At 58.3% G+C, this 19,039-nt stretch overlaps 2 protein-coding genes across 9 annotated transcripts in view; one reads left to right on the plus strand and one right to left on the minus strand.

Moving 5' to 3' along the window:
• The window catches only part of PDGFB (platelet derived growth factor subunit B), a 30,156-nt gene that overhangs the window by 6,420 nt on the left and 4,697 nt on the right, over positions 1-19,039 (minus strand). For 3 of the 6 annotated variants that reach the window (XM_059886638.1, XM_005207338.5, XM_059886639.1), the window contains 5 exons: positions 13,525-16,729; positions 5,153-5,249; positions 2,764-2,853; positions 1,417-1,625; positions 23-164 (listed from right to left, as the gene is read on the minus strand). In XM_059886638.1, the coding sequence (XP_059742621.1) occupies positions 23-164; positions 1,417-1,625; positions 2,764-2,853; positions 5,153-5,249; positions 13,525-13,587 (601 nt within the window). In that variant the 5' untranslated portion in view covers positions 13,588-16,729. Of the gene's footprint in view, positions 1-22; positions 165-1,416; positions 1,626-2,763; positions 2,854-5,152; positions 5,250-8,275; positions 9,365-13,524; positions 17,658-19,039 lie in introns of those variants that run through there. The other 3 variants (XM_005207339.5, XM_024992036.2, NM_001017953.2) reach the window with 3 other exon arrangements.
• The window catches only part of LOC101906018 (uncharacterized), a 59,052-nt gene continuing 51,167 nt past the window's right edge, over positions 11,155-19,039 (plus strand). For all 3 annotated transcript variants that reach the window (XM_015471392.3, XM_015471391.3, XM_015471390.3), the window contains exon 1: positions 11,155-12,019. In XM_015471392.3, the coding sequence (XP_015326878.1) occupies positions 11,277-12,019 (743 nt within the window). In that variant the 5' untranslated portion in view covers positions 11,155-11,276. The remainder of the gene's footprint in view (positions 12,020-19,039) is intronic.

Genomic DNA, 19,039 nt, shown 5'->3' on the forward strand with positions numbered 1-19,039 from the left:
CAGACCTTGGATGAGCAGTTACCTCGCTGCTCCTGGGAACTCCCCGGGGTTCGGGTCACGGCTCGAGCCACCACCGTCTCACACCTGCACGCCAGGTGGTCCACCAAGGTGACGGTGGCCTTCTTAAAGATCTTCTTCTTCCGCACGATCTCAATCTTTTTCACCTGGAGGACAGAACCCCCAAAGTGCCTCTGAAGGGGACCACATGGGCAGGGGCCCGAGGGAGCCGCCTGCCTGCTCAGTATCCCCTGAGGTCATCTTTCCTCGAAAGCCCAGAGGGCGGCAGGGCAGGCGCTTCAGCCCGAACAATGGCAGGACTTTGCCCTCTGCCCTCATAGCTTTTCCATCAAAACAAGCCCTCCCCACCTGGCCTCCGGCAGTCCCCTTAGGATCCCCCAGAGAGGGAGAAAGGCATTTCCGGGTTGAATGTGGGGCCTGTGGTATCCTCATTCCCTGAGCGCCAGCCAAGGTCAGGGGCTGCGGCAGAGGCGGGGAGATGGTTGTCTGGAAGGAAGCAGGGGGAGGCTTTATCCAGGAGGGAGGCGGGAAGGGGGAGGTCAGCTGTCAGGTGTCCATCCACAGAGTTGGCAGGGCTGGGGACAGGAGATATCATGGCGGTGGACGCCGGGGTGGAGAGTGACATTGGCCATCTCGGGCCCAGGGCCCAGACTTGAAATAGAAGGGGGACACAAGAAAAGGCCGTGGCTGACCACAGGGGCGGGGAGCATGGTGAGGAGGCAGAACACTTGGCAAGAGGAGAGAGGGGTCACCTGTCGGTCCTGGGCCCTGGGGAGGTGTGCCGTCCACCCAGCAGCTGCTGTGTGGCAAGGCTGGCCAGAGGGGTGCGGAAACCTTTCCACGTGAATCAGAGACTTCTCTGGCCCTGCCCTGCCCTGTGGAGCTCCAAGGACGGCTTCTGCTCTAAAATTTCCCTTGAATCACAGTGTATACCCAATCTTTCCAGCAAAGGGGCAGGCTTCAGCCTTCTGACTCTCTGCTAGGGGCTGCCCCAGCTCTTGCAGGGCCTGCTGCCTGGAGAGCGGGGTCTTCTGTGCCCCCCTTGGTGAAGACATGACTTGTTGAAGGGAGATAAGTGGGTGCTAAAAATGCTGGGGCACCTATGAGCCCTTCTCTGTGTGGAAGAAAGAAAATGGAGATCCCTGTATAGGGGAGAGCTTTGGGGAAAGCTGAACAGCTGCTCAGAAGATCCTGAGTGTCCGGTATGTTAGGCACCTGTCTGTTGCAGGAACATTTGTCGATTTTATCCACCTGGGGGCTTGTCTGTGGCCATGATCACCCCAGCCTGGGGGGCCTCCCCACGCCTGTCGGCCTTCTCTGGACAGACCCCAGGAGCCCTCCGGGAAGGCCTCTGCACCCGCCCCCAACCCCATTCCGGGCTGGGCGAGGGCTGCGCACCTGCACCTTCCGATCCTGCACCTGCGTGGGGCGGCACTGCACGTTGCGGTTGTTGCAGCAGCCGGAGCAGCGCTGCACCTCCACGCAGGGTGGCCACACCAGGAAGTTAGCATTGGTGCGGTCTATGAGGCGCCGCGAGATCTCAAACACCTCCGTGCGCGTCTTGCACTCCGCAATCACGGCTGGCTCTGCGGCGACCGTCGGGGAACCTGGAGGGAGCAGGGACCTCCTTCAGCGGGGGTGGACCTGTCCAGAGGCCCCCTGGCCGGTAGAAAAGCCCAGGGCCGAGCCCTTGTAGGACTGCTCGCCTTCAGAAGCAGGCAAGGCCCGTCCCACCTCCTGCAACCCCGGGTTGGAAGGTTACCAGCCATGGGCCTCGGGCAGGCTGCTGATGGGCTCGAGAGTTCAGTTTCCCCATCTCCAAAATGGGGTTGAGGAGATCTACACCCTAGAACCACTATAAGGGTCAAGTTAGATCGTTCTGAGAGTGCTGATCTGTGCTACATGTCAGTTCCTCCACCATTTTATTCTACGATTTCACACATTTATAAGTTTGCCCAGTATGTGGCCCTTACTTGTGTATTACCTTACACTGCTGTTTACACTGTAATATAGTCTTATCTTGTTGCTTTTTTCAAGCCTCAGTTTCCCCATCTGTGAAATGGGACAATAACTCTGCCTACCCTGCACTTGCCAGTTGAACAAGTAATGGGAGTGAAACTTGGCCTGCAGCAGACTGACAGTCAGTGCTGGGGCAACCGCCATCTGTCATTCACATACAGAGGGACTGAGGCTCTGAGAGCTAAGTTAGCTGCCCAAATTCACAGAGTAAGGAAGGAAACCCAGGCCACTTGATTCTTATATGGCAGGGCCCCAGCCTCAGTCTACAGCGTTTGGGGACCGTAGGCAGACAGTGAGGAGGAGGGGCTTGGATTGGGCACCTGCCTCCCTAAAAATGCTGCTGTGGGACCCAGTGACCTATATCCTCCTTTGCCTGATGCGCATCACCCCTTGCTGGCTGTGTGACCTCAGGCTGCTTCTTCACCCTCTCTGGGCTCCAGTTTTCAACTCTGTAAAATGAGGTCAATAATATCTGCCTCCCTGGTGGAACTAATGAACAAATGAGGGTTTGAAAGAACTATACCGAGAAAAGAGTGTGTGTTGGGGGAGGGGAGAATGATGACTCATCTCCTGGATAGAGGGTATTTAAGGATGGCTACACACTTTTAGCTCCACGCCTTCTCAAGCGTCAGGACGAAGAAGCCGGCCCTCCAGCCTTGGCTGGCCATGTCCCCAGTTCTCTGTCCCCAGCTCCCACCTTTGAGGGGCCATCACCCTCAGTCTTACCTAGGCTCCTTCTCCCACGGGATAAGCTCTCGAGCTCGCCTCCAGAATGGGACCGGGTCAAATTCAGGTCCAATTCAGCCCCGTCTTCATCTGTAGGAGGAGGTCAGACACACTGAGAACTGCCGGACCAAGGCCGGAATCTGATGGGGATTCCAGGACAGGTGGGAGGATTGCTCCCCTCCCCCAACCCCACTGGACCACCACCGCTCCGGGGAATAGTGTCCCCTTCTGGCTCCCTGTACACCCGAGGGTCCTATCTCTGAGGAGGGGCCCCGCCAGGCAAACAAACGCCAGGGTAGCCGCAGGGCTCAGAGGGTGGCGGGGCCCTTGACTGCATCGCCAAGGGATCGTCAGCCCCACTCCCGGCCCTTCCACCACATATTTGGACAGAACCCATGTCAATGGAGTTAAAAATAACCCATCCCCTTTGCTACTGTAAGAGAACCCTCCTTGGCCTCCAGGGCAGGGTGAGGACCCAGAGCTCTGAAGGCCAGTTTCCAGTGCCCCTCCGCCCAGCGTTCCCACAGGAAGTGCTGAATGGAGAAATTCCCAGCATCCCCAGGGGGGACCAGCATGCCCTGGACACAGCCCCTCCAGAGCCCCGGACAATGGCGCAGTTGGGCGGGAGAGAGAGAGGGAAGGCGAGGGGTGGGGGTGGGGGCCAAAGACCGAGAGAGGGTGGAGAGCCAGGTCTGCTGGGGTAGGGGCGCCCGTGCCCTGCCCCCTTTCAGGCACGAGTCTCTCTCTAGGCCCCAGTCTTTCACTGTGTTTATATCTCTCCCTCTAACCTTGTGCCCCGTGTCTGCCCTCAGCTGTCCATTTACTCCTAAAGTCACAAACCACAGCTCCCTTCTCGAGCCTGTGCGGCCCTCACCTCGGTGTCATCAGCATGCCTTGAAGGCATCTCTCTCTCTAGCAATGGCAGCCGGAAGCCGCTGCAGGAAGTGAGGGCTGCAGAGGACTCGGAGCTCCATGCTGAATTGTGGGCAGCCCCTTCTACCTCTCCGATGGTTCAAGGGTCAGCAAATAAACCACGAGGACATGGAGGACAAGCTCCTGCCCGCTTCACACAGCACCTCATCTCTTTTCCTCTGTCTCCCCAGCCCACTGGCCCTGCCCAAGACAAAGCTCCCCGCTCATCCGTGCAGGCTCCCGGGGGGTCCTGTTCAGAGGAGACCGTGCCCTAACTGGTGCCTTTCCGTCTAATCTGCTGCTCCTGCGTCAGCGCGTCTGTCTGTCCTTCTCACTCCCTTCCTTTCTCTACCATCTCTGGAATGTCCCTGGTGGGGATGAGATGGGGAAAAGATGTGCTTTGTGGAAAGGTTAAGTTGATTAGGAAAAAAATAGCCACATGGTTGCCTTGAAACAGGCCCACTATTGAAAGGTTCATCTCGGAGATCCCGACCCCCACCAGGGGTACGTAGGGGCTGCCCGAGGGTGGGGGCCAAGGGCCTTGGAAAGAAACAGCAGAAAGGCTAAATTTGGCAGTTGCCCCATTGTGTTGACCAGGGCTGGCCAGTCGGGCATGGGGTGAGGGGTGTGGGAGACGTGGGGTGGGGGGCCTGGTGAACAATAGGTGGGCCCAGCTGGGTCCCCCTCCCGCGTGCCTCGCCAGCCCCCGGCATAGGCGGGTTTGAAAGGGCCCGAGAATGCTTTTGAGAGGGAGCCAGGGGCCCAACGGGGAGAGGAAACAAAGGCAGGAAATGCTGTCCCCCGTAGATAGCAGTCTGGGCAAGGATTACAAAGTGACAAAGAGACAAAACCCCAGAGGGAAGGGGAGCTGGGGGTGCAGGGGGGGTGCCGACCAGGGCTCCAGGGAACAGGCCAGAGGTTAGAATAGAAAGGAATTTGCTCTGAAGACAGCGTTTATAAATACATTCCCGACCCAGCCCGTCAGCCCCGCCACGTGTGTGCCACCAAGCACGTGCCCATGCGCTGGGAGCGCTCTTGGGCATGGGCAGGGCTGCCCATTGGTCCAAGCCAGGTGTCCCCAGGAGACCTTGGGAGACTGGGCCCTCGGCCAGAGGGGCAGGGAGATGGCTCCTCCCGCCCCATCCTCCCTGGTTGAGTCTACACCTGGATAGACATTCAGCAGATGCCCTGGGCACCTTCTCCCCGACCCCTCCTCTTGGGAACCCGTCCTCTGCACCCCCGCCAGAGCCACATGTACCAGCCACATGTACCAGCTTCGTTTGCCATGCCCCACGTCCCAGGTAGCAACCTCCCGCCTACTCAGGCCTGCCCTGGACAGGTGTGGCCAAGCCCTCCCAGGCAGCCACGGGCCTCTGGTCCTCTGGATGTCAAGGAAGAGGGCGTGTCCTTGCCCGGCCCCTTGCAGCTCCCCAGGACTCAGCGAAGGGCCAGAGCACTGGGTGAGGATTCAATTTACCTACGGAGTCTCCATGCAGCAGGCGCTGGAGGTCATCGAAGGAACGGATGGAGTGGTCACTCAGCATCTTGTAGAGCTCCTCGGGAATGGGGTCTCCCTGCCAGGCAAAGACGAGGGGCCAAGTGAGCTGAGAGCCAGGGCTTTCCAGCCATGGCCCTCTTCCTCCCAGCACACACACACTCCCTCCCATGGGAAGTTCCCGCAGGGCCCCTTGGCCAAGGGCAAGTGGACAGCCAGGATGAAGGCCTGTGGGGTGGGGTGAGGGCAGATTCCAGGCTGGACAACCAGGAGCACAGAACCCTGGGACCAAGTCTCTAAGACCCAGCTCAGATCTGTGTCCCTCACCCCAAACAGACCCCAGCTTGCTTTAAAGTTAGATTTGACCGTATGTATCTGTTTCCCCTTGAAATCCATATTCTTGCCTGGAGAATTCCATAGACAGAGGAGCCAGGTGGACTAGAGTCCATGGGGTCGCAAAGAGCCAGACATGATTGAGCGACTAACATACACACACACACACACACACCTGTCTCCCCATCACACTACAGGTTCCGGAGGCTCCAACAATCTGATTTCTCTCTGCTTCCCCTCCACACCTGACAGCTAAAGGCAGACAGCATTTGTCATGGGAGATCGAATTATCCCCACTGGACAGATGGAAAAGCAGTGGCTCCCATGGCTGATTCATGTCAATGGATGGCAAAACCCATCACAATATGTAAAGTAATTATCCTCCAATTAAAACAAATAAGTTAAAAAGAAAAAAAACTCAAAAAAAAAAAAAAAAAAAGAGGCTCAAAAAGGTGACATCCTTTGTCAGAGTCCTATAGCTGATTATCAGCAGAAGCTGCATTCAAATCTAAGTCTTTATGATGGCAGAGCCCGTACTCCCAGCCTCCTGGGTATACAAGGTGTTTAATAAGTGCTTGAAGAGCTGGATGGTCTCAGGAGGCCACATGTACTTGTCTTATCTGTTTAGTCTCTCACTCAGAAGAGGAGAGAAGGGAATCCTCAGCTATGGCCAGGAAACCTGAAAGTTCACCCGTGCCCCATGCCCAACCAAACCCTATTTTTAGAGCCCTCTGGCCTGCCACCAAAAACACTTGAAACTTAATAAGCACTTTAACAGGCCCTGTTTGAAGCTGGGCTTCCTCCAGGGAAATCACAGGTCCCACAATAACATGACAGCAGCCCTCATAGGAAGGTCATGGCCACGTCCCCCACGGTCCAAGGAGACCTGAGGGGCTGACGGCAAAGGTCTTAAGAAAGAGGTGATGGCAGAACAGAGGCTGAAAAGCAGACTCTGACCATCAGCATCTCTGGGCAAAGATGATGCTCTGCGCAAGATCGGCTGCAGGTCCGAACTCACATCCCTGCAGACAACACACGCACGTGCACGTGCAAGCACACAGAAGGGCCCTGTCTTGTGCGAGGAGCCCCAGGGAGGGCATGAGCAGACCAGGCTTACTACTGCCTGACCTTAGGTTATACAATTCCCACCTCAGTTTCCCCAGATTAAGACGAGAGGTGCTCCTGCTCCAGCTAGTTCCCTACGTTCCAAGGACTGGAGTGCTAAGGGGTTCTGCACAGGCCGTCTTGAGAAAGAGCTGCCTTCTCCCTGCCTGACAGGTGAAGGAGGTCATCCTGCCTTGTGGCCAGTCCCAGGGATGCTCCCAGAAAGGTTTGTTAGGAGCCTGGTGATTGATGAGGTTTTAGCCTCCCCCAAAGCTCCATTTCCTCATCACTTGCAGCCCTGGCCACTGGAGTCAGCCCTGGAACCAGAAGACCCAGGATGGAGCACGGCCATGCTTTTAAAGCAAATTCCTTAAGAGCCTTGAGCTCAGTTGCTTCATTTGAACGTGGAGTGTATAATCCTGCCCGGTGCCTAGGGCTGTCGGGAGAGAAGCATGAAGGTCTAGCAGTTAAGCCTGGCTGGAAGCTCGGGTCCACGACTGCACAGCCGGGAAACCAGATGATACGCGTGTGAGATGGAAAGGATATCAACTCGGTTGGCCCGCACTTGCTTTTCCCATCTCCAGCCTGCCCTGCCTCCTCCCACCCAGAGAGACCACGCCTTTGTTGGTCTCCAGATGTGAACACAGGACCCAGTTCGTGCAAGGGAAAGCACGGGCTGATCTCCAGTGAAGCCCAAAGCAGGCCATGCCGCCTGAGGGTTCTGTCTGTCTCAGAGTGAGTAGTCCAAAGAGCTGGATTCCCCCTCCACAGCTACTGACCGTCCCGTGAACTCAGGTTGGCCACCGCCCCTCTCTGGTCCTGGCTCTCATCTATGAATAGAAGGGGTTGAAGACACTTGATTCAGTTCTCATCCTGCCTGGGGGTGGCTAGAGAAGCAGGAGAGGGAAGCCAAGGGTGGGGTACCCAGCCAGGTCTCCTCGGCTTCTTGTGGAGTAATGATTCATAATTCCCCAGGAGAGGGGCCCAACGCCCAGGCCCGAATGGCACATAGCGCTCATATCAAGATCTCCTTGCCCCCTAGAGCACCGGCTGCAGCTGCCAGCGATGGCAGAGCAGGCAGGTCCCCAAACCAGCCTAGCAGATGCTCCTGACTCGGCTAATGATGCCAAGAAGATGCCATCTCATGGAAGCAAACCTCCCAGCCTGAGAGAGAGACTGGGGAAGTGGGAGAAGCACACAGTAGGTGCTCAATAAATGCTGGTAAAATGCATGAAGGACTCTCCCCCTCTCTCTGGGGTTCCCTTCTGCATGATTCTCCCACCCCATCCACCAGGAGGACCACTCCCCAAGCACCCTGCCTCCTAAAGAGTCTACTTTTTTCCTAAGCAGAGAGGTGATTCCTGCATGTGCTTTCTGTAATTTGGCCACCAGATGCCCAGAATGCCCTGAGAGCTCCTGGATTTGATACTAACACCACAGCTAATGTCTATGAAGTGCTAACCACAAGGCAGGCACTGAACTAAATGCTGTATCAATGACCAAACCCAAGAGGCTGGTGCTGCTTTTATTCCCATCTTCCAGATGAGGAAGCTGAGGCTCAGAAAAATGAAGTAAACAGCTACAAGTCGACACGACTCCTAAGAGGCAGAGCAGAGCCCCCTCTCCCAACACCACGGAGGTGCTCCTCGGTTGCTGTCGGCTCCCTACCCTGTGTGTGTCATGAGCGGTGGTTCTCAATCAGGGGCGAGTGGGCCTCCAGGGGACACTGGCCATGTCTGGAGGCATTTTTGGTGGTTACAAATAGAGGAATGCTGCTGGTATCAAGTAGGTGGAGGCCAGTGCAGCTGCTAAACATCCTTCTATGCACAGGACAGCCTCCACAATACAGGATTCTGTGGCCCCAAACATGCACAGTGCAGAGACGGAGAAGCTCTGTAGTAGACAAAAAGGCAAAGGCTTCAGCTGTCACGGAAACCTGGGTTCTTGGAGTAAGTATTTTATTTATTTATTTGTTGGCCTTGTGGCATACTGGATCTTAGTTTCCCCACCAGGGTTCAAACCCATGCCCCCTGCAGTGAAAGAACAGTCTTAACCACTGGATCACCAGGGAAGTCCCGGAGTTAAGTCTTTTAACAACCTAAAACCTCAGCTTCTTTATCTTTTAAATGGGGCTCACAATACCTCGCCGGGGTTATTGGGAGGTAGAATCAGACCTAGCAGAGCAGCCAACAGATTGATGGGTAGTTAATGAGCCCTGCTGTGGTCCGTGTCCATTCCTTCTGTGCGGCTCCTTGAGGGCAGCAGTGAGTAGCACGCATGCGTGGGGCCACAGTGCAGGACATTTTTGAGGATAACAGTGGGTGGGTGGAAAGCTGCCCACCCAGGGGAGATATGTGACTGTGCGAACCACAGGAAATGACACCTGAGCCCCACACTGGCACTTGCCGGGGGCCCTGTAGGCTGGTGGGTGAGCCCCTTCCGGGGCTGGGGGTGGTTGAGAGGTGGGGACATTTCGCCTTGTGGTCAGCTCCAGGATGCGATGCCCTGGGGGGGACTCGGGGCACCTGCCGGGGGTCAGAGTCTCCTCGTGGTGTGGGAGGGTGAGTAGTCCAGAGTCTGGGTTTCCTGAGCACAGGTTCTAGAAACCTCCTTAAGGTGGGAAGCTCCCCTTCGGAAATGGGAAAGGAGGCCTGGCACCCTGATAAAGCTGCCCCAGATCTCAGGCCTGGGGTTCCTGGCAGGGCGAGGGCGTGGCGAGAGAAGGCAGCTGGGGCACAGCCAGCCTCCTAGGGAGCCAAAGCAAACAGCCTCCTCTCCTCCCCACCCCACCCCACCCCACCCCCAACGCCAGCTGCAGAGGTAGGAAGGGCACAAGCTGGCTGAGGCCAGGTGAATTACCTGCTCCCAGCCAGGCTGGCAGATTAAAGGGGCTTGGACCCCACCCTCTGCCTGGGCCTCAGCGCGCACACAGATACACACTCCCCAGGCTGCCTGAAGTTCCGCTGTGGGAGACGACCAGGGCTTGGCCCAAGCAACCAGGGGCGTTGTCAGTGGCTGGCAGAGGAAGAAGGCCTCAGAGCACCCGCCTGCCTGAGAGTCTCAGGCCTGATTTAGATTCGATGCCAAAGCCAAGCCCTTTGAAGAAGCCTTCTCTGGGCAGACCATAGAAGCCTTTTAGAACCAGCCTTTCCCACCAGCATTTCCCTGCCCTATTGCTCCTGGGACCCTCCCTCTCCCCCATCCTTATTACGGTTAGCCCAGCACCCCCCCAACCCCCCCCAGTGGGCTCCCTCCTCTCCTTCCAGCAGAAAAACTGTTAGACTGGGAAGAGAGAGGCCAGAGCAGCAGTTACAATCCTGGCAGTCCACTGCAATCACTGCCCCCAGCCACGACCACCACCCTGATCCCAACTCCCAGCATCCAGTGGGTCCCAGGAATCTGCATTTTCAAGAGACCAGGTAATTCTGCTGCTCTTGAGAAACTCTGAGCTAATCTAGTCTTCCCTCTCTCACGCGTGCTTTTAGATGGTGGAAACTGAGGCCCAGCTCAAAACACCCAGAACTATTTGTGATCTCACTTTCCTTCTGTTTCTTCCCCTCTGTCCAATCTTGGCAGTCTAAGTCCCAAGACACGGAAAAGAAAGACATGCTTGTCTCTCAAGACTGGGGAATGGTGCAGGGGGACTCGAAGATGTCTGCTGGAGAGCAGGAGAGCTGTACTGGGCTGCCCTGGGTGAGGACGGAATGAGGCCGTGTTTATAAAGCACTTAGCAAGCCTGAGATACATGTCCGGTCCTTCCCTCCCCCTTCAAGGATTCACTGTCCTCTCCACAAATATTTACAGATTATCCATCATGGCCAGGCACCATTCTAAGCAGGGGAGACAGTGGTGACCAAGACAAAAGCTCTCTAGTGGAGTTTACACTCCAGTGAGGAAAAATGGGTAAGAAACAACTAAATAAATCAGAAAATGAAGGTAACTGCACTAGAAGGGGTACTTCAATGGAGAAGGGGGGGATGAGGGAAGATTCTGAGAGGGTCTTAGGAGGCCCATGGCAAGTATTTCTTTACTACTTCTGCTGAATCAATCTCTCTCTCTCTCTTACACACACACACACAGTTCGGGTCTTGGACCAGAGCCTTCAAATTCTGTTTGATCCTAAGCTTGCAGACACTTCTAGGGTTGGGAGATTCCAGCAAGTCAGTCTCCCACTAAGTAAGGCCATTAGCAAATAAGAAAGAAGCTGGGTGATGAAGGTCTGTGGGCCCTTTACTTCTTCTCGGCAGAAGGGTGCTGAGGCCAGAGGCATCACATGACAATGAGTGTCACCCTCCCGGAAGCCAGCTCAGCTAATGGAGATGAGACCTTATGGACTTCAGCCGACCCTCAACCAGGCCCCACCTCAGAGCTCCCTACCCTTCCTTCCCAACTGCTGGCATACAGCGGACAGGACCAACCTCAAGGCCACCTCCACCAGGAAGCCCTCCTGGATTGGCTCCCATGTCACTAGGTTTTCCCTTTTCCCTTTAGGTCTCCTCCCTCAGAGCCTCCTGAGGCTTACGCAGGCTCTGCAGGAAAGTGCTTCATAAACTGCAAAGCACGACACAACCGTGAGTTCCTGAAGACCACGTTCAAGGATGCTGTGATTCAAGTGAGGAGAGAGGCACCAGCTTCCTGGCCAGAGCCTCCGCACCAAGCACACACCCCCATGGAGTTGTGGAACAGGAGGAGGAGGTGCTGGATGAAGCTGGAAATGGAAAGGGCAGGCCTGGAGAGGCCTTTTCCAGCTGTCACCCAGCCTCCCCAGAGCCGGCTGGGGAGGGAAAGACGACAGAGCCGGCTGGGGAGGGAAAGACGACTGAGCCGGCAGGGGTGGGAAACCCCCTCAGCGGTTCAGGGCCCTCAGTCTTGGATGGAGGGTCAAAGCCGGGCCTATGTGAAGGGAGAAGTGCTCTGGACATCACAGCGCTCCCAGTCACACCAACATCTTTTTCGGCCACCTGAGGATGGTTTGAAAAAGCAACTACAGAGGGGTCATGCTCGAGGGGCGTCGGGCAAAAACCAGCGCGTGCTGTGGAGCCAGGACCTGACGGGAGGGTTCCTGTTTCCATCCCCTCATCGGACCCAGGAAGGAAATGGGGTGGCTGCAGAGGTGACCAGGTTCCAGGGCCACCTGTTGCGCGGGGGTGGGAACCTGGTACAGGGTGGGTGTACGAGCCCTGCGTGCCTGTGTGCGTGCGTGGGTGTGCGCGCACGTGTGCTGAAGCTGCGTGTTCGGGGGCCGTGCGTACGTGTGTATGCGGTGCGCGCGCGTGTGCCCCGCGTGTGCACGGGCGTGGCGGCGGCGGCGGGCGCGCGACCCGGCCGCGGTAGTGCGTGCCCGTCGCTCTGCGCACCCGCCCGCCAGCCGGAGCGCAGCATCGCCTCCGGCCAAGAGTGTGCATGCGTGGGGTGAGTGAGCGCGAGTCGGGGGGCCGGGCGGGGTGGGCTGCGGAGAGCAGAGGCGGGGGCGCTGCCGCCGTTCCCAGGACGCCCTGGCACCGGGCCCAGCCCCCCAGGCCCCGCGGCGAGGCAAGCGGCAGCTGGGGCCGGCCGGCGCCCCCCTCCCCAACAGCTGGCCGCGGCCCGGGGGGCTGCGGGAGCGGAGAGGAGGGGACGTCGGGAGGGGCCTGCAGGCGGTCGGGCCGAGCCCCGTGTCCTCCCTCCCGGGTGCTGGCCGCCGGGGATGGGGGGGGCGGGTGGCCGCGGAAGGGCGGGGCCCCAGGGCGGGCGGCCGGCGGCCCTCGAGGAGCCCCGAGAACAAAAGGAGACGGCGACGGCTCCTCCGTGGTCAAAACAACCTGCGCTGGCGGCGGCCCAAGGCCCGGCCGCGGCCTCGGAGCTCTTCACCTTAACCCCTTCGCCGCCGCCGCCTCCTTCCTGCGCCTCGTCGGAGGCCGAGAGCGGCCGGTCCTCCCCCCGGGAGCGGGCGAGGTGCGGGTTCCCGGCCGCGGCCGAGCGTTGGCGGGACGGGACCCAGGCGCGGCGCGCGGCCCGTCGCCCTCTCCTCCCCGGCACCTCGCGCCTCCTCCCTGCCCCGCCCCCTTTCCCACCTGGATTCCGGGTAGACTTGCCAACTCACTGCTACGTGAGGCTGGGAGGGGTGCGGGGGACCCGTACGATCTGATAGCTCCCGCAGACGTTTCCCTATCCCAGCTTCCTTGCTGCGGGGCTTTTCGAGGCGGCGTGTTCCGCACCCTGCGATCGGGGGAAGAGAGGTGCGTCCTCTCGCAGGGTGCGGGCGCAGGTATGGCGCGGCCTCAGGCACACACCGCCGCCGGGGCTGGATTCCCTACGAGCCCCTATTCCGCCCCTCAGGCCAGGTGCCCCAAACCTCTCTCTGCACCCACCGCGCCCAAGACTGCAAGCGGCTCCGGCACTGCACTCTGGGGCCGGGCAAGACCTGCACGGCCCGGTGGGCACCCGCCCCGACCGAGAGGAGGAGCCGGGGTAGTTCGCAGACCCCCGCCGAAGCTTGGCGTGGCTGCCGCCGGTGCGCGAGCTCTCACCTCCGGGGCAAGCCGGGTCCTGGGCAGGACCTAAGCTTAACCGAAGTGGGCTCGCGAGGACGCGCTGCCTGCTGCCTAGGCAGCACCCCACCCCTCTTGCTTGGGCTAGGAAGGGGCTTATTCTCGGGTTCCTGGAGGGGTGGGGGACAGGACCACACACACCTCCTCCCATGACGCTTAAAAGATCGGAGATCTGAGATCCCCCCAGGGAAAAGAAAGCGACGGCTGCCCCCTCCCCTTAGAGCCTAGCACCCCCCGGACCTCGCGTCGCAGCCCTCGGAGGTCACCTCACGCCCGCCGCCAAGCCCACGGGTCCAAAGTTCACTGCAGCGAAAGGAGGGGGCGATCGGGAGGCAGGGATGGGGTAATGAATGAAGCGAAGCAGCCCCAGCCGCCGTCGCAACTCACCTCGGCGCTGACCAGACGCAGGTAGCAGCAGAGAGACAGGAAGAGCGCCCAGCAGCGATTCATGCCGACTCCGGGCCCGGCCCCGCGGGGCCCCGGACGCGTGGACCGAGCGCGCCGCCCCCGCGGCCAGGGTGGGGGGCGGGGGCTGGGGAGGGAGGTGGGCTCTGCTCGGGTCTGCGGCAATCAGGCGCTCAGGCCGCTGCAGCCGCCGCCACGGCTCACCCGCATGGCCCCCGGGCGCCGCCGCCCCCAGCCCGGGCTCCGTCGTTGGGGGGTTGGGGAGGGCCTGGGCGCGGGACCAGGGTCCGAGGCCGCTACCTGGGCGGATCCCGAGCCCGAGCGAGCATCCACGGCCGGGGGGCTGCGTCGCGAACCAGCCGAGGCGTCTAGCCGTGTGGGGGCGCCCAGGGGACTCCAACCTCCAAGAGGAAAAAGAACACGGCAGTCGATGGTTGTCTTCACTCCGCCGGCTAAAGGCGTTTTCCGCTGCCCGCCGGCTTAGCTTTTTTGCAACATTTTCTGGAAAGGTCCCTGAAGTCGGAAAGTGCAAAGCTGGGCACCTCAAAGCCAAAGTCTCCCCAAAAAAACTTTTTCCAAAGTTGGTTCTGCAGCGGCGGCTCGAGTACCCGGGCAGGGAGAGGTGCAAACTCCCGCCCGGGCCGGGTGGGGGGGGCCGGAGCGTGTGCGCCCTGGCGCGGGGCCCGGGCGGCGGGCACGGCTGCTCCGCGCGCGCGGCGTGTCCGCTGCGCCCTGGGCCGCGCCCGGCAGACAGGTGGACGCGGCGCGAGTCTGTCGGTCCGTCTGCACGCCCTCTCGCCGCTCTGGACGTCCTCTGCGGGCTGCGAGCTGCGGCTGCTCCGGCTTTCTCTTTGCAACGAGGCTGGAGGGTGGGTTGTCTTTTTTTTTTTTTTTCCCCTTTTTGCGCGTGTGTGTCTGTGTGTGCGCGCAAAATATCTCTATCTGGGGAATGAAAGATGGGCGCTGGCGGCCAGAGGGGAGCCCTCGGGGAGGCAGCGGGGGAGGCTGCGGGCGCACGGGGAGGCAGGAGGAGAAGTTGCCACCCTTTCAGCTGTTCCGGCCTTTATAAAGGAGACGGGAGAGTGCGAGAGGTGGGTGGAGACAGCTTTTCCTCTTCTGGCCGAGAGTCAGTAACGGGAGGGTGGGGAAGGCTCCAGGAGGGCCTGAGGCGAGGAGGGGGAACTTAGGGGTCTCCGAAAGCCCCGCCGCCCCTCTGCCCAGGAATCCGGTCCCTGGCAAGGGAGAACTAGGGACCATCAAACGCTGGGCCCCTCAGCAGTGTCTGTGGCCTGGTTTCTAGCCCACGTGGTTGGGGGCCAGGGTGTCTCCCAAGCCGCTGGCTTGCAGGATTCCAAGGCGGCACCTCCAAGACTGGAGGTTTGCGGCCCTAGCCCAGGCGTGGTGCTGAAGCACTCAGGCTCTGCAATCCTGCCTGGCGCTGAGTAGCTGGGTCACCTTGGGCAAGTCACTTCCTCTCTGTGCTCCTCCATCTCGCCTCAAAGTGGGGTGGGTGGATTGTGAGGACTTAATGCCTGGAGAGGGCAAAAAGCACCCAGCCCCAAACCAGCCACAAGGTGATCACACAAACCCTGCAGCCCGAACCATGCAGCCAAAAGCCTGATACGCTCATCTCCTCCTAGCCGGTTGCCTGGCACACAACAGGCGCTGCCGGCATTGGCTGAATTTGAAAATGTTGAACTGCAAAGTCACACAAACCCCACAACCCTGCAGCATCCTTGTAGGGCCGCCATCATGCTCCTCCAATCACCCTGATGTTTACTACCTCCCTCAGCCCCCAGGTTGGAGGCCGGGTCCCCCCACCCCCACCCCACGCCAGCATTCATACGGTTAACGCCTTCCGCCCCCCCAGCTCCTGGAGCTGCTATGTCCCTGCCTTCAGCAGTCACACGGTCACAGTCACAGAGTCACACGCTCACACGCGGAGCCCAGCACCCACCATGAGGCCCGCAGGCCCACCGCATCACCCGGCTCCTGGCTTGAGGACACCTTTATCTGGTCTCCTTGTGCTGTCTTTGTCGTCTGCCCTTTGTACCCAAACATCCCTATGGGGTGGCAGCCTGCTCCTCACATGTGCACACACCCTTCTGAGAGACACACCGACCATCTCTTCCTAGATTGTCTTCTTGGGCCTGAGCAGGGGCGGTGAGAAGGGAGGACCTCCCGGGGGGGGTGTCTCTACAGACCGCCACACACTCCCACCCTCTTCCCATTACCGCCAAGGCAGCTTGGCTGCGGACGGGTCATCTTGGTTCAAATACTGGCGTGGCCACTTGCTGACCAAGTGTCTCTGGAAAGTCTAACTTCTCAGTCCCTCGATTTCCTTCCCTATCTCGAAACTGGAGAGAAATCTACAATTGGAGGGAGGGAAGGATTTCCAAGAAGCATGGGACATTTTTGGAGGGGGAGGGTGAAAACATTTGTCGTCTTGGCTGGGTGTGATGAATTCACAAGTATTCACATATATCCAGACCAATAAGTGCTTTATTGGAGCTGAAGACAGTTGTAGAAGAATTGTTATCTACTTCATAGAGTGGTCTGGAGGCACAGATAATCCATGTGGAAGCACAGAACAGGATGCCTGGTACATGGAATGCGTCATTCCTTCAACACAGTCCCCCGTGGCCAGGCACCGTCCAGGCACTGGGGAGACGGCTTGGTGCTGATACTGCTCTGGAAGAGCCCCATGTGGAAGGACAGACAGAGGCACGAACAGATAAATTAGGAGACAGGGTGACAAGGGGGATGGGGTGGGGAAGATGGGAAGATAATCCCCAAACCCAAGATTTGAAGTCTGCAGACTTAGAGATAAAACCCTGCTCCACTGGACAGCTAGGTGACCTTGACCTTGACCTTCTGTATCCTTCTTTATAATTGACAATAGCTACCGTTATGACTGAGGTGTCCTTATGGCTGGTAGTGTTCTTATTACTCTGCATATGATCTTCAGTGCTCCAGTGAGATATGTTTGCTTCTGTCTTGTAAATGGAGTCAGTGAAGCAACCACATAACCACAGAGTTCAAGGTCACATAGCTGTGGAGTCAGGACTTGAATTCAGGTCATCCGGCTGCTGCGCTCACACGTTTGCTTAAACCACCACGCTGTGCCGTGTCCCGGCAGGTGATGGCGATGACCGCAACGGCACTTCTTACACAGGGCTTTGATGAGCTTTAAACACACAAACACCAAACAAAACACACCAAATCAAACACACAAACCCCTGAAAAAGCACCTTGCCAACTGAGAGTGCTGTACCAATATGAGTTTTGACTTAAATACAGAGTGCTGTAGGAGCACAAAGGGAGCGCACACAGCTCAGCCTCAGAAGGGGGATGTGATGGGAGAAGGCTACTGGGAGCAGCATCGTTGGGCACCCACTGCATGCAGGCCCTGTGTGAAACACTCGGGAATGGAATCGGGAAGGAGAGCCAGCCCTGGCACTCTGGGACCGCCAGCCTCTTGAGTTAGGGAGGCATAAATCATTCCAACCTAAGATGCCTTTGCACACTGGTTAGAAGTGGCAAGACGGGGACCACAGCAGAGGCAGCAGGGACCACATGGCACATGGACCTGAATGCCATGCTGAGCAGAGCCCTTTCCTGCAGCAAGCACCATATCAATATGGGCGTGGCAGGGAGGGGGACGAACACCTCCTACTTTTTCTCTTGATAGGCTGGGCTTAACCAACACCTCCTCCAGGAAGCCCTCAGGCTTGGTGCTTACTCTGGGTTCCCACAGCATGTCCCCCATAGTATTGAAAGTGGATGTGTTAGTCACTTAGTTATGTCTGACTCTTTGCGACCCCATGGACTGTAGCCCACCAGTCTCCTCTGTCCATGGGATTCTCCGGGCAAGAGTACTGGAGCGGGTAGCCATTTCCTTCTCCAGGGATCTTCCCGTCCCAGGGATTGAACCCAGGTTTCCTGTGTTGCAGGCAGACTCTTGACCATCTGAGCCACCAGGGAACCCCCCCTGCCCCATGGCATTGTCGTTGCCCTTTTATGGGTCTGGCACTAGACTACACCCATTTCAGCTCCTGCTGTACAGTAGTTGCTCAATAAATATCTGTTGAAGAAACAAATAAATGAGTCAACATCTTACCTGTTTCTTCCTGGCCTGTTGCTTCCATCTGAAGGGTGGAAAAAGTTGGGGAGGGAGCTTGGAACATGAGCCTCTAAACTGAGGTGCACAAGATATCTGAGGGGCACCCCCTTGAAGAACCCAGCCCATCTTTGGCACTGGGACCGCTGAGGAACCAGGCTTTCCAGGAGGGCTGGGAGTGAATTATGATAGGTGGAGGCCACACTCCCGTAATTCTCATTCCCCCTCACCCCAAATAGGTCTGACCCAAGTGGAAAACTGAGCAGCCGAAGCCCTCAAATAGGTGCTGGAGGGGGCCTGCCCAAAGCTAGGGGCTTTGGGGACTGTGTTTAGAGCAAGCTAAACCCTCGTCCATTGAAAGCATCTCATACCATGGGAGTGGGGACCAGGGGCTGGGGGAGGAGTTGGATTCAAGCCCACCCTCAGGTGCCCTCAAGTCCAGAAGGATGGGAACGGTGTGTCCTGGGTATTCCTGCTCTGCAAAGGGAGCCCTGGAAGTACCTCTGCCAGGCAAGTTAGCTTTTCCCAGCTTGATGGAAGAGGAACTGGAGCGTCAAGCTGGGGACGGTCCAAGACCAGCCCACAAATGGCCTGAGACCCCAGCCCGAGCTGAGTGATGGCCAAGTGTGTCCTCTGCCCCTGCACCCTGTAGCTGCCATCGGCTCCCCCAGACCCCCTCACTGGCCAGTCCCCTGCCTCCCTGATGGCAAGGCCTTTGCCGTTGCCTTGCCCCCATGATCACCTGGAGAGGGAAGTGTTACATTGTGCGTGCTCATTTCACAGACGAGGAAACTGAGACTTAGCAAGGGCAGCGGACAAGGCTTCCCAGCAAAAACTGCCTGGGTTCAAAGCCCCACTTTACCACGTATTAGCTCGTCACCTTCAACGAGTCATCCCACTTCTCCGAGCCTTGGTTTCCTCATCTGTAAAACGTGAATGATGATCGTAATTGCCTCACAGAGTCAAATGAGTTAAGACATCTTGAGTGTTGAGAGCAGGAGCAGGCGGTCCAGCAGTGTCATCAGTTGTCCCTGTGTGCGTTATTAGCACTCTAAGCTGCACACGTGTGTGCACACACACACCCACCGGTGAACTCCAGAGGCAGGGCTAGCAGCCCACAGCTGGGGAGGCCACAGCATGTGTCCTGTTAGACACCTCCCACCCTGGTTGAGGCTCAGGCCATTGAGGCGGTGAGGGAGGCAGGAGAGACCCCAAGAAGGCAGACAGACAGATACCCGACCCCCTGCCCCTGCCCCCGCAGGCCTAGGGAAGCCTGGAGCAGCCACCACACTGCCTTCGCAGCCTTGGACCTCGTGTCCTGTAGACAAAGGCAAGGGAAGCGTTGTGTTTGTTTTCCCAGGGCCAAGGCAATGCATT

Source organism: Bos taurus, chromosome 5, assembly GCF_002263795.3.
Source record: "Bos taurus isolate L1 Dominette 01449 registration number 42190680 breed Hereford chromosome 5, ARS-UCD2.0, whole genome shotgun sequence".
Classification (NCBI taxonomy): Eukaryota; Metazoa; Chordata; class Mammalia; order Artiodactyla; family Bovidae; genus Bos; species Bos taurus.